The 15,446-nt window shown below is 38.3% G+C and overlaps 1 protein-coding gene across 2 annotated transcripts in view; it reads left to right on the forward strand.

Moving 5' to 3' along the window:
* The first annotated feature begins 448 nt into the window (after window positions 1-448).
* FMN1 (formin 1) overlaps window positions 449-15,446 on the forward strand; it is a 130,062-nt gene continuing 115,064 nt past the window's right edge. The window contains exons 1-3 of one of the 2 annotated variants that reach the window (XM_027716952.2): window positions 449-2,238; window positions 4,306-4,423; window positions 13,735-13,767. In XM_027716952.2, coding sequence (XP_027572753.1) covers window positions 778-2,238; window positions 4,306-4,423; window positions 13,735-13,767 — 1,612 coding nt within the window. In that variant the 5' untranslated portion in view covers window positions 449-777. The remainder of the gene's footprint in view (window positions 2,239-4,305; window positions 4,424-13,734; window positions 13,768-15,446) is intronic. The other variant, XM_027716953.2, reaches the window with a different exon arrangement.

Consider the following 15,446-nt stretch of genomic DNA (forward strand, 5'->3'; position numbering starts at 1 on the left):
CCTCACTGCAGTAGCTGTGCAGAGCAAGGACAGTGGTAATATGAAACCAGTCTCGTTGGTTTTTGTTCATGGCCCTGGAGGCTGAAATCTGCATTCCAGATGAAACCTGCAGCAAATCGGAAGAGAGCCTCTTTTTTTCCTGCTTTCCTCGTCTTCAAGGGCGCTCACCCGAGTTGGCTCTGCCCGGCCGGGCACTGGGGGCTCTGAAGAACTTCGGGAGAAGGCATTGGAAACTTCAGATTCGTCACCTCGGGTTTCCATTTGACATATTTTGGTGGTTATGGATTTACAAAAGAAGTTCTTTTTCCGTGGGGAAAGACTATGCAAAAGAATCCGTCAGGAGTTTTCTGCTGAAAGCCACTCGGCGCTGGCGCACCGGGACAAGGAAGTAGCGAGCGGCTGCGCGGCGCGGCGCGGCCCGGCGGGGCGGCTGCCGTAGCCGACGGGCGCTGCGGGCTCGGCGCGTCGGGAGCCGGGGGCGCGCAGCCCGTCGGGGCGAGGAGCCCCGCGGGGACCGTTGGCCGAGGTTTCAGCTGAGATTAGCGCTGGGACAAACCCCTTTGTGCGAGAGAACAGGTTCCAGGCGCTGCCGAGAACTTTTTTTTTTACGGTGGGTCTCTTTGCTGGTCCCGCGGTAGAGTTCGGAACACCGACGGCCGCGGCCGGAAGGAGCGGCGGGGTGGCCGGGGCGGCCCGGCCGCGGGGGCGGGCGGCTTGCGCGGGCCGGGCCGGGCCGGGCCGGGCCGCCTGTTGCAGCCAGTCCCACCGACTGCCTGAATGCGCGTAGTGAGTGTTCAGCAGTCAGCAGCACTGCTAGAAGCGAACCTGTTCTGCGCTTCACGCAACATGGAAGAAGATAATGGCGTACCCGATTGTAGCGAGCTTTTACACATGAAGAGTACAGCAGAAACTGAACCTGACCCTTTCACCACATTTTCTGTAAAAACACTGTTTGGATTTACAACAAAGTTTGAATCTACAGGTTCCAAAGAAGAAACAGTGCTTAAAGCATTTCAGCCTTTGCACAGCAATATAAACACTCATGCTAACACCTGGCATGAGAGGAATGATAATGGTTGTAATGACGACTCAGAAAATCAGCAGAGCATGAATAGTACCAGTGGCCGAGCTGACCCAATGTCTAGCAGGCAAGCAGGCCTGGAGCTGGAGTTAGCTGACCAAAACGAATTACTTCTTCAGCATTTAAGGTTTGTACAGACTTCTTTGTCTGAATCGGACAATGATGACAAGGATGCTATTCTCGTACAAGGTACTTTGGTTCATACAACAAGTGACACAGAATCGGACACAGAGAGTAAAGACCTAAACACCGATGAAAACAATACAAGCAAATATGGGCGAAATAATGCTGCTTTGTCTGCTGAGGCTTTGGACAGTAGCAGTCAAAATAAGGAAGATTCAGAATCAGAAGAGCACAGCAACAGTGATGACGCTGTGGATGCAGATGACATTGAGGTATATCCACAGTTTTCTAAGCAGCTCCCGAATGAGCTGGATAGTATTTTAGAGCATGACTCCAATGGAAAAGACAAAATGTTAATGGATGAGCAATTCAGTTGCTTGCTTGCTACAGGGGAATGCCCTCAAGAACTTTCAGATGAAGAACAAAGACCTTCAGTTGATAATATATCACTCCAAAAACCAGCACTGGTTGAAAAGACTTTCCAGCTGCCTGCCTTCTTTAGTGGACTACGTGTGAGGAAAAAGGGACTAACCACGGAAGATGTGGAAACTGTTACAGAAATTAAACCGAGGGAGAATGATTTAGCTCTGCTTAAATTACGACAGCCTGTTAAGAAATCCAGTATTGCATCAGGTTTGACCATTAAAAAAAAGTCATCTGAACCTAAAGCAAATCCAACTTTCCTGGAACAGCTCTCGCACTTGTTAAACATAGATGTCTCCAAGAATGAAGGCAGAACTGAGGACTCTGGTGAGGCATCTGGGGAGACCGAGGACAGCGATGAAGCTCAAGAGAACAAAGCCTCCAGCAAAAGAGAACCACGATTTCCCTCTGAGGAGATAAAATCAAGCCCTGCTGAATCTGCACTGGACGTCTTTAAAGCTTTATTCACACGGCCTCCCAAGAAAGAAACAACTGCAGATACTTCAGAGCTGGAAGCCATAAAACGCAAAATGAGAAATGAAAAAGAGTCCTTGAAAGCTGTATTTGAAAGGTCAAAATCAAAACCTGGGGATGGACCATCAGACAAATCTGTAGGTTGAATTGTTTTTCCTCCTTAGATCTGGAAGTAGAAGTATAAAAAATTAATGTCTTGTTTAAATATTATTGGTGGAGATGTCAGGATTGCCCTCTTCTTTTGGCAGTCTCAGATTTGGAATTCCCAGCCGAGGAAATCTTGGGGCTAATTTGTCAAAGGTTTTGATGATCTACAGTTGTAGCAGAATTCGGCTGCAGCTGACAGTGACAGTTAAAGCCTTTCAATTAGAAGTGAGAACTTAAAGATCAGTTTCTGATTTTAAAAAATCTCTACGTAACAGTTCCCTAGATGTTAAGTATGGCTTTAAATCGGTTTGGTGCTGCAGGTATTTACTGTAGTATTATTTGATAGTTTCTCAATCCACTCAGTTTTCTTTCATTTAGTTTTTTAATTTTAAAAGTAATTCTTCATTTTACCTATAGAAATAATTTTATGATAAGAGCTGATACAAGAGGTTGTCAGTGATTTGCAGCTCAGTTTGTTTAAGACATAGAATATGAAGTGGTTTTTTTTCTTGTTTACCTGCAAATACCTGGCTTTGCAAATATTGATAAGCATTTAACCTTATCCAAGTTTAACTTAGTGATTTCAATTCAGCAACTCAAGTTATGGATTAATATAAACATTTACAAGGTTAATGTTCTTAGGCATATGGAGATGTAGTTAGTATATTATTAAGAAATGAAAAAAATCTATGCTAAGTTTTCATACAGTCATAAATGAATTTGATGGTGATTTGAACTCTTTAATTAAATGAGTAGCCCTTGGATTGGCATTCCCCTAACCCAGAATTCTTACAGCTACATCTTTGGCAGCCGAGCAATCAGCCGAGCAGACTGTTGTTGGTGAAGCGGGAATTACCTGAATGATTGAATTTGCAGGATTGTACCCTAGACCTGAAGCTCCTTAAGTTTAAATGCGGTGTTGGTTGTACTATCTTTAAAATTTTTATTCTTACATAAAATTAAAAACATTTAAAAAATCTTGACTGACACTTGGGTAGACTGATAATACCAGTTTGTAGTAAATTACCTATGGGGAGTAGAAAAGAGGTACTCATTGGCTGTGGCATGTACAGCAATTGCAGTCTGAGTGTGCCCTTCCCACTCCTGACTTGCTTCTTCCTGCTTACACCAGTCCCTGTGCTGTGCTGGCGTCAGCGTTTGTGTGGCTCACAGCAAACCTATTTGGGAAGCTGTCGTCGCACACACTGAGGGAGGAGGCACAGGAGTCAGCAGGAGTGGCTTTTATAAGTGTCTGCTTAACGTCCAGTCTAGTGCAAATCTGTATTTTCTCAGGGCGAAGCCAGAGTCAAAGGATCTTGCCTTTCCTTTTCCTTGCTCATGTGGGCCGTTTAAGGGGCCACTTTGTACAGGGTTTCACTGTTGCTGCAGTTGTGTCTATGCAATTACTCCAAGTAACATGTTGTAAATCTGGTAACAGAAATGTTGGAGATGTAAAAAAACCCCACGAAATGTAAACCTGTAAAAGAACGCTTGTTTAGTGGGTTGTTCCCTTCCCCCCTTCTCCTTCCCCCCAAATTAAGGACTTATTTTAGCATTCCAGTTGACAGTGCAGTCCCATTAACAGCTGCAGGAGCACTTTGATGTGGCAATATTACCTGGTATGTGGACTGAGCACTCTGCTGGGGGTGGGGCAGGAATTTCATAAACTAGCTCTGGTTTCAGAAAATTATATTGTCAGATTACGTCTTAGGTGAATTGCACTAATGTTTGCTTCTAAGAGGAGCACAAATGGTTCTTTTCATTCTGGAATAAAAATACAGAAAAAAACCCTAGTATTCTTCACCACCTCTGTGGTTCGCCAAAGGACAGACAGCTCTCCACAGTGATGCAAACAGTTCCAAGATATCCTTGTATGTCACATGCATTGTTATTTTCCTCCTCAAAATTATCCCTTCCAACCAACTGAGCACTGTTTCAATTAGTAGAATGAGACATAACCATTCTGGAGTACGTGTGTAGAGCTGAGCATGGAAGTTACTGTTTTGGAATCAATTGATACTGCAGACTTTAATTTTTTTCTTGCGTAATTTTAACAGCCTGACCTGAGTCCCTCAGAGCAAGATGACAAGACTCCAGGGAGACTCCAGACTGTCTGGCCACCGCCAAAAGCAAAGCACGAAGAAGTAAAAGTAGGATTAAAGTACACAGAAGCAGGTAAAACAAAGAGGTGAAGCATCTGCAGAAATTAGTTTCTGCCATTTTTAATCTTGTTTAATACAGAGATGGTGATAAGTCACAGTATTTTCTTATCTGGAAAAACAGACCTTATGTTTTGGATATGTGGCTTGCTGCTAATTTTTAAGCATCTGATTTTTAAATATAAATGTCTAAATCTCTGTTGAAATCTACATACTTGCCTGTACAAATTCATGAGGAAAGAAGTGGGTTTTTTGATAAATTAGGTTATCCATTTCCTGTGGGATTTTGTTCAAGCAACCAGCAAATTAGTGCATGCATGGAAACATGACTGCCTTTTCCATTGCCTTAGAACTGCTGAACTCTGGTCTGGCTGCCATGTTTTCTTCAGGTACTGTCCATAATGAAAACAATGAATACCATTGTTGCAACGTGTGCGTGAACAGATCACTTTTATAGCTAGTCACGTATATTGTCCTATAGAAATGTGTAAAAGGGTATGTGTGAAGTGCAATGCTAATTATCAGGTAAGCTTTCCACAGAAAAATATTTACTGGTTTTTATGTTATTTAGATGCTTACATAGCATATTTAGAAGGCAGAAAGTGATTATTTTAGCCACCACAACTGTTTCAAATTTATATTCTTAAATATAAATCAGGAAGTTCTTGTTATTCAGAAATTAGCTGTAAACTGTGGAGTTGTCTGAAATATTAAAATGAAAGACAAGAGACCGTCTGTTCTTCATGTGCCTGAAGACTTTAGAAAATACTACCTAGGAAGGATTAAGTGGGATTAAAAAAAACCCTTTTATATACTACTTTGCTGTGAGAAATTGTACAGGGTAATGTATGATTCTTTCCAATTCCTTCTGACCTTCTGGATGAGAAACTGTACTCCTATTTGCTCTACTGCCTTGTATTGTTTAGTCTTTCTCCCTCTTCCTTCAGTTTTCTCTGCCTTAATCTTCCTCTTTTTGTAAAGTGAGCATAATACTGGAAATGTAAAAGTTGTTGGAAGATTGAGAAAACTTGGTTTTAACAACAACATGGTTCTAATACAGACAGAATTGAATTTACGGTGCATCTGATTGGTCTGAAGTGTGGGAGTCTATCACTTAGATGACTAGGACAGGTATTCAGCTGTTGACAAGGAGCATCACAGGCTGTTCATGTTACTCTTAGATTCTTATTATAGGCTATATACTTGCTGTATTTAATTTTACCCAAATAAATATTTTTCCTCTTAATTACTGTAATCTTCTGTGGCAAAAACATACACTTAAAGAAAGAAAGAAAAAACCCCTGAATTAACAAAAGCTCCAGATTCTACTACTTGTTGAGAAATTAGGTCATGCTTTCTTGAAATATAAATAGGAAGGATAGGCTGGCTTAGAGCCCATGTAAATTGTTACTCTTGTTAACTGTGATATTTTGGGTGGCAGTGTCATCAACATGTTGATGGTTTGTTTGCTAAGTCAAATTTTTATAGACCAGATTCTGCAGTTCATTAGTTGCTCCAGCGTCTGGCAGATGGATTTGAATGAAAACAAACCGCTGGTGATTCAGCTGGGAGGAGACATGCTTTTAAAGAAAATAGACAAAGACTATGTTTGCAACGTATGTTAAGAGTGCAGTGAAGTTATAGGTGTACCTCAGAGATTAGCAGGTGTGCTTCTTTCAGCTATTCAGGGATTCCCAGAAAGCAGCTCCGGCAGCGAGGACACTGCAAGCAGTTGGAAGTTGCGCGTGATGGATCAGTTACATTGGCCTTTCTGAGTAGTTAGGTGACTGTTTTAAAGCACTGTAAAAACTGCAAGTAAAGAAAGGTACTGGTTGTGAGTAGTGAATAGGTTTTGTATTCAATGTTGGTTTTATTGCTGGGGGTTTGTGGCGTTTTTCTAGTGAATATGAAAATGGCAATGCAGCAAAATTTCTGAATTCAGTGTCTTCTTTCTGACAGCAGTTGGTACCTTTGAAGTGCATGTGTATACTGGCATTTCCCTTCATGGCCCTTCCCATCCAGACACCAGTACTTTAGGAACTTCTTGACCCCTGAAGTGGGCTTCTTAAAACTATGCTATAACGCGGCATTAAACTGACTGGTCTCAAAAAGAAACCTTATTTCTTACCTCAGTGTCTTGTCTGGACAACTAAGATAAAATGAAAAGTTCTTGATCTCAGAAGAGAGTTCAAAAATTGTGTGTGGCAGGGATGTTTGTGATTCTAGTCTTCCTCCACTGATATTTCTGAATAGATGAATATCTGTAACATAAAAAATGCCAAATTGGCTTCTTTTAACTTTCAGTCAACTCTGTATGTTACTGTTTTCATTTCTGTGGTTAAGAGTTTAATCTGCTGAAACAATAGGAATTTATATAAAAACAATAATAAGAGGATGAATTATTAGGTAAGTATTCATTTAGCACAGCTTTATTTTAGGCTTAGACAAAATATATGTCACAAATGTGATCACATCCAAGGATAAATCTGTTAATTTGTCTTTGTACTTCTAATAGGGTACAAGAATATGTACATATTTTATGAGGTAGCATAGATTTTTTTTTTTCATTTGTCACAATAAAATAGGATTTAAGTAAGACTGAAAACTTGAAAGTTGGAATACTGTAATCTTTTTTGCAATTCTACATTGTGTCTTTGATTTGCTTCCTTCATCACCATGCACTATGACAACTAAGGCAGGAAGGTAGGGATATTGAGGGAAAGGATTCCTGGTTTTTTGATCTTTTCTCACCTCCTTGCCGTGTTTTTCCTCGCTGTTTTGTTGCCTAGTGGAAGCAAGAAATTCAGGCTTAATTTGGCCTACGCAGCAGACATGACAGTGATTCATAGCAGCTTGGAGGAGTAGCTAACTCCCTCCTGAGGCTCGTAGTCTGCCTTGATGTGTGGGAAACAAACTGAAAAGCAAATGGACATAGCAAGGAACAAGTGTGTGGGATAGCAAGGAACAAGTGTGTGGGGCTGACTAGGCCTGTTAGGAATATTAGAAGTGAAAGAAATTCATGAACAAATACAACTCTGCAACAGGTTTTTTTCATGCATTTGATAACACCTTGTGTAGTTGTAGTTTTGTCACCTTCAACACCCGAGTCCTGGGTTGTAAGTTTTGAATTAAAAGGATGATGTTACAGTATTTTGGTTTATCTTATGTTTTCTTAATCCTTTAATTCCTCTGTTTCCATAGAGCATAGACTGTGTTGTCAGCTGGCTCTCTAATTAAGACAAGCTGCTTACATGGTTCTTTAGAGAAACTGGAACTTGTTTGAAGAACTGGAACTGTCTAAAATAGCTGAAGTCCAGAAAGTCTGTAGTACATTTATATCCTGGAAGACTAAAAAAAAGGTTATTTTAATATATAGTTTTTCCATGAAAATCCATGTAATCTAAGACATCTCTCTGCATATTTTTCTGGTCGTAAAGTTTTGTTCATCTGCTTTCATTAAAAGTTTTTTTTTTTATTTTTCCTCCATAATTCTTAGAGAGATTTCTCTAATTTTAAAGCATTAAATCTGACAGAAGAGTAGATGTGTCAGCTCTTACATATGGTGAAAATATCGAGCCAGGTAGAGGAGACAAATTCATGTCTATACTGAGCAAACTCATCTGCAATACTACATCACATGGAATCCACATATATCTCAGCTGCTGTGTACACCCGGGTCAGCACTTGCAGACTCCCATGTCCAAGGAAAGAAATTTAGACATGGGTTCTGCTGCTCATAAAACTACTTATGTTTGAAGAACTGTCTCCACAGTAAGGTGGTGTACATATACAGATTCTGTGATTCCTATTAAAAATGCGTTTTTAGCCATCAGCATCAAACTAGTTCTCTTATATAAATAGAGAGTTTAGTCCTTTGCTTAACAAACAGAAATGTAAAAAGTAATAAGAGAGAGAAAAGTATTTGACATTCCTCCTGGAGAAAATGTTTTTTAAAAAACCACTTGAAACATTAATTCCTTTAGTGTTTTTTTTCCACTACATGTTTTCTTGTTAATTCGTATGTCTGTATAACATTTAAAACATTAACATTAACATTTAAAAACCTCTTTCTCTCACAGTCTGTATGTTCATCATCCTTAAATCTACAGTGAGGTAATGGTGCCACAATGTCTATTACAGTCTGTGATGAAGTAAGCACAATTTTCAATGTAAATAAGAAAATCAGGAGGTGACTGAGAAAGCTCTTATTAAACAAAAAATGGCCAGGTAAATGGTGAATGAAATACAGAATAGCGGCAGAAGTTTATAGCTAAGTCTCAAATATATTAAATCCTTGGTTCCCTATGCTCTAGGTTCACAGCAAGAAAATCACTTTATGGTCGTGATGTAAATGCAGGGAACAACCAGCTAATGTGAAAGAGAGGCGTAATGGTCAGAACAAAGAGATGAAAGATACCAACATGATTTATCTTTCTTTAACTAAACTTCCTTTGTGGCCTTGAACAGTTTGTGTTTGTCTCTAAAGATAAAAAAAAAATTAGTACTTTAAGTTTATTTGATTTCATTGTGGTATTTGGGGTTTAGTTCCGGGATTCTACTATAAATTTTATTGTAATGAATGAGATAAAGTAGGACTACAGCAAGCAGGGTATTATGCTTTGGTTGAAGATAGTGCTTTTACGATTTAATAGTCAGTGATCAATTTGATGTGATCTCAGAGTGCAGGTGAGCTGCATAAAGGTGTTGTAAATTATTTTACTGCCTATATTGTGTAGCATGACAGGTGTATTTGGCCATGTTATGTCAATGTTTCATATTCTGACAGATGCATCATCATGTTTTTGAGAAGTTGAGGTTTTTATGACAAGCCAGACTGTTGTAGCCATACTATATTCCTCTGGAGTAACAATGACATTTGCTCCCCTTCCTTGTGCTAGCTAAAGCTATAACTTTATGTATTTAGAAGGTATTTGGTATAGTGCTGCTTGGAAATCTCTAGAGTCTCACACAAATGAGCTGTACACTGCATTACAGTACCTGTGCTGATCACTGCAGTAGCTGCTGTTCCAGATATCTTGCAGCACTGTCTGCTAAGATGTACTTTGAAAATATTAAAAAAAAAACAACTCAAAACCGAGCAAGCAACAAAAGTTGCCTTTGCTTTTCTTTCCCCACCTCTGCTGACACCGACATTCATACTGTGCCTCTTGAGACAGGAACAAAAAGATAGGCACCTGTTGATGATGAATATTGCTGTTAAGATGCTTGTGTTCCATTTTCAGTCCTTTTGCTACTTTCTAGAATGACTTCAGGAAAGTTTTGAGACATTTTTTACAGTATACAAAATCATTCTGTATGCCTATATGTGTGTAGCCATAGATACCAGCGAGCTTAAGGATTCACATACAGAACAGCTTTGGTCCACTCAAAGTAGCAACTTCATTCTAAGGTTAATTTTTTTCCTTATGAGAAGATTAATCTGTTACCTGAATATGAGGAAGGCAAGTTCTGTGAATTATTTCTTTTACTGTGGTTTTTATTTTGAAATGTAGGCCCCACTATGGACGTGACCAATCTGATGTTGAAAAGGCCCAAAACAGTCAGAGGGTTTTACAAGATGATTCCTGTTATATAATTGAAACACAGTGAAAGAGCAATTGTGTACAGCACAAGAAGAATGACTTTGTATTTTATTTCCATGGTTCTGTTTCAAAATATATGAGGCCCTTTGTGTAACAGAAATGCCTCTGAGTTTTACTGAATTCCCTTTCCTGTTCTCCAGTCTCGCTGTTCATGTGTTCTGAAGTACTGTTTGGCCCAGCATTTGAACATGAGAGATTTAGATACTAGTCTAAATGAAACCCTGGATCTGAACACGCTAATGCTTTCTAAAAATTTGCATCTGCATTTTTGACTGCCTTTTGGGTTTCTTTTTAGATAAATTCAATATCAGCCCTGCCAAGATTGCCCCCTCTGCTACAGCACAGACGTGTACTCTTATCTGTAAAAAACCAAACTCAATTTATTGTGCATTTCTTAGTTTTACATATGTCCGTGTTTTAAGTGTGACAGCAGTTCTAAACTTGAGAATTGCTGAGACTATATGGGGGAACTGGTGTGTCTCTGTGTGTGGATCTGTACTGTGCTTTCATTCACTCACATGCCCACCCCCATATGACTGAATATGCACGTATACTGCATGTATAGTATACATGGACTCGCAATGTATACTTACTATATATAGTATATAGTGATTGCGAAGGTGTTATAGTTCTAGAGTAATAAGTACTTTGTATTTTAAATTTGTGCTTAATTAAGTCGGTAGAGTCTGTAATTCATCAAAGAAATTCTGTAATTAATCTGTTCCTCATGTTTCCTAATAAGGTGTTATTTGTTTACCGTATTGCATTGGAGAATGTAATCCTGTAATAGATCAGATTTGTAAATACAAAGTAGGATGTTTATTGAGAAAGAATCAATGTTGACTGTCCCCGTCAGCAGTACCTCTAATGTGGCCTTCCTGGGAGGGTGGAAATGGGAACTGAATCTATTAGTTTCTACTGTCAGGTAAATGAACTGTAACTGTAACCTCTCACAGCTGAGGAATGGTCAAATAGATAAGTTACTCAGGTGATTGCTTCTGAATAGTGCTTCATACTTCTTTGTTGTCAGAAAGAGGAGTAACTGTTTTCTTCATTTCCGTAACAGAGAATCAAGGGTGTTGGTTTTTCTGTAGGAAGCTGGTTTTCTGTGCATGTAGTTCTGTTATTTTCAGGGAATTCAGTGAGTGTGGTGAAGAAACTTCATTTCGTGTAGTAAGTTTACTCTAATGTCCTCTGTATTATCTTAGCATCCAAACGGTATTTAGATACTGGACTATTGGCTTGTTTAGGGCTGTTTATTCTCCACAAGTCCCTCTCCATCTGTTTCCCTTCCTCACGTCTACCATATTTTCATTGTACCAGAATCTTAAAGGTGCTGAAAATATTCGAAATTTTAGGTTTGGAGGGTTCTTCCTTCTCTTAAAAGTAAAACAAAACCCAACCAAACAAGAACCCCCCCCAAAATTGAAGATGTCTGCTCATTTCCCAGTCTACAGAATTGACATCCTTACATATAATGAATTATGGGGCTGTAAAAGAAAAGAGTTCAGGTTCAGTGGGAAGTAAAGAAAGGAGGACAGATAGGAGTAGATGGAGTGGAGTGGGGGAATAAGGATTAGAATCATGTATTAAAACTACATGCAGTATTGTTTTAGCCAATCCCCTATCCCTAAAAAGTAGGTAATTCTGTGAATTTCTTCGAGCATAAATAAATTTTATTTTCCTACTTATAAAAGGATTTTTCAATGCAGATATGCTTTATAAAGACCATTCCAGGAATGAACAAATTACATGTTTTAAAAGTTGCTCATGTCTATGTTTATTGGAAGAAAATTTGCTGCTGTTTATGACTGCAGCATGAAAAAGCCTGGAAGGTCAAATCAGTGCATCTGTAAAAATAAATAAAAAGTAATAAAGATGTAGCTGTGGTGAGTAGATTCCTTTCTGACACCTGGTGGTTAAAGATGAGAACGACATGGGGAAATAATGGAGGAGGAAACAAAGACTTACAGGAAAAGAGAATATTGAAAATGATGGGACCAAGGGTTACCATGCTGGAAGAGAACATTAAGGAACTCTCACTATTATGAAATTTAATGAATCGGCTCAATTATAAGTTTATGATTTCCTTTATGCTACAGGGTGAGGTACATCTCAAGAGAGGTAGATTGTACTCAAGTTTTCCGGCTTTTGTTCTCTAATTACTTTTAAATTGTCTTAACATTATTTTGCATGTTTCCACATACCGACTTTAATATATAAGGCTTTTTACAAAAATGAGGTCCTGACCAGAAGTGGCTATATAGGTCATTTAACTTCAAAGCTTCTACTTTCTTCTTGAAGTTTTGAGGTCATGGCAGAGAAGGTTACTGAATTGCTTATGTAAAGTTTGAGGAGTAACCCATCTATTTGAAGTGTAAGTTATGGAGATTTCTGTGGGAGAGGTTTTCGTATAAGATTTTATTTAAAATTATTCAAGTAGTTAAGTTGTTTTATTACCAGAGAAGAAAAGGAAATTCTTGCACAGCACAGTTTTGAGCACAAATAGAATAATACTGCATAATATTTGAATGTGTATACTTGCTTTTCACAACAGTTTTGAAAATGAAAATTTCCATTCAAAACATTGTGACCCTCTGCATCCAGTATTCCCAGGGATGTAGCTTGAATTTTTTCGGGTCACCAGATTTACCAGTGAATGTTTGTACCTTTTCTTTTAGAAAGGGTCATGAACAGTGCAGCTTGCTCAATATGACAACAAAGATTTTCATGAGCATGTATTGTGTCTGTTTATAAACATTGTTGCTGCTCTGTTTTCAGACAAATTCTGTGTGATGATAAAACTGAACATATATTCAGCATTTCCATAAATTACATAGGTTGTCCAAGACATCATTTTATTTCATGTTTGATTTTCTATGCATTAATGAAAAGCGTGCATGCTGTAGTGTTATTTTGTTTGCAAAATAGCGAAGCATGCCTCATACTTTATTTATCATTAAGAATATTTTATATGTTTTATATCTACCACGTGGTGGCATATGTCATCTGTCATGTATGTGAGCAATGTCTTTCACTGTTATTGTACATTTTGTAATTTTTTTTTAAAAAATGCATGTTTTGGAAACAAAAAGCAAAACAGGGAATTCTTGGAAGTGTTCCTACCCCAAGCTTCTGTCTTCTAATCAGATTGTATGGAATGAATCTCTCAGAAGAGTCTAAGCTTTCTGATCTGATTTGGTCTCCTTGCCTTAACAAATAGCATGAGAATACAATAATGAGTAAACATGGTTGTTATTTCCAATTGAAAATCTTGAGGAATGAACGAAATAAATTATTTCATCATTCTTGCAGTGTGTGATATGCAATTCTGTGTATATATCAAGCTGAGAGCTTTAAAGAAATATTTGCAAGTTTGTTTTCATAGTGTTACTGCATGTGGCCCAAGGAATGTCCATGGGCTTTTTTACATGGTAGGAATTTTTTTAAGTACTTGCTATTTGATTTTGATTTGGTTTGATAGACAGTGCTAATGTCTAGCAGCACTTCAGAAATTAGGCAGTTCACAAGCAGTTGATAATTTTTTGCAAGACAAAATTATGTAAGCAGGAGCTGAAAATAGCGACTGAGTTATATGTTTGTAGTAATGAATAAAAAGCATGCGGTCTGCCAGACTCCCTCCTAGCATATGTAATTCAGGACTGTAAAATATACATTCCCTGTGTGAAGCTTAAATACAATCTTACTATGCTTTTGTCTCTAGCTCACCTAAACGTTTACAAGGAGGGACCACCAGGTGGGTGGAACAGTGTATGTGCAATGTTGTCCATCTGTATCTAGTCTTGGTCTCTTTTGTTGCCATAAAGGTAGTATTTACTTTTCCTTGATGGAGTAGAAATGGTAAGTGCAGAGTCTGCTATACGTGTTTAGTTCATTGTTTAGAACAAAAAATTTGATAAAAACTACAGAAGTTCTATAATACATCAGGAACTGTTTTAAGAATTCTAGCTTATGTTACTTCAGTTTCAGTGTCTGCCATCCCACTAAAGTGAGTGGAATTTAGGTTGACTTTCAGATCCATTTCACAGTGCTGAGTGTAAAATTTTACAAAGTTAAGATTTGAAGTCTGATTAGAAGATCACAATTGAGAACTGGTGTATTACTTTCTCTTCCTCTTTTTTCCCCGCTCATTTGTCTTGTCTACCTGGAGCAGACTCCAGGTAGATGTAACCAATTTTAGAGCTAATCTAATTTGCCTAGTAATTAGACTTGTTATAATCTGGCAGTGTTTATTCTGAAAATCTTTGAAGCAAAGACCATAGTGAAAATTGAACTAGTGAGGTTCTTTCTGAGTGGGTGGGCTGTGGTCCATCATTCTGAGGTGTATGTTACATACAACTGAGGTAAATTGCTGAATTTAAGCAAAAAACAAGGTGAAGCAAATTAATAAATGATGAGAAATATTGTGGCAATACACTTTTACCAATTTGAATAAACATTGAATATAAATAGCGGGAACAGAAGCTCTTTGTACGAGAAATAAATTTGCACTGTTTAGTAGTGTAATACTAGTCAGTTTGAAAGAATTAAATTGATGATAGCTTTTTACTTTTCCATAACTCTGATGTAGTTGGTCATACACTGATCCTTATTCAAAACAGGAGCACATTTAAGACTGCCAAAAAATACAGTAAAATCTCACTGAAAACTGTGTGAGGGCTAATTAGATAGTAACTGATAATGCCATTAGTAATCATAAAATCACAGAACGTTAAGGGGTTGGAATGGACCTTAAAGATCATCCAGTCCCAACCCCCCCTACCATGGGCAGGGACACCTCCCAGTAATGAATCAGTACAGATGTCTTTTGAAGGAAAAGGAGATTTAACTGAGCTTTAAGAAAAACCATAAACTATGTTAACCTGATTTTTGAAAGTTTATTTCAGTTATAGCCCCTGCTGCGTCTTTCTGTGTTTTCTTGCTCAGTTTTGTATTCACCAAGAACAGGACACACAAAGCCTTGGCTGTTGGATTTCAAGGGAAGCCTAAGAAACATATTTTGAACTCTCATGACTTGGAAGCTCCTTTTAAGCAGCTCTTTTGAATAATGGAATTATAGAATCATAGAATGATTTGGGTTGGAAGGGATCTTGAAGTTCATTTAGTCCCAACTCCCCTGCTATAGGCAGGGACACCTCCCAGTAGACCAAGTTGCTCAGTGTCCCATCTAACCTGGCCTTGAGTGCTGCCAGGGATGAGGAATTATTGTGAAAATGTGTAATAACTAAATGAGGCTGAGTTGGAACTCATTTTTAAAAAGAATTTTTTGATAGAATTCCTGTTTTTTCTAAAATAACTTGTCACTTCTACAATTGCTTGCTGAAGTAACTGACATTAGCTGAATAAGGCATGTTTCAAATCATTAGTATTTTTCTGTGTATATTTATTCATTAAGTAGTTTCCTGTTTTCATACT

Source organism: Pipra filicauda, unplaced genomic scaffold, assembly GCF_003945595.2.
Source record: "Pipra filicauda isolate LSUMZ 115617 unplaced genomic scaffold, ASM394559v2 scaffold145_size1923396_pilon, whole genome shotgun sequence".
Taxonomy (NCBI): domain Eukaryota; kingdom Metazoa; phylum Chordata; class Aves; order Passeriformes; family Pipridae; genus Pipra; species Pipra filicauda.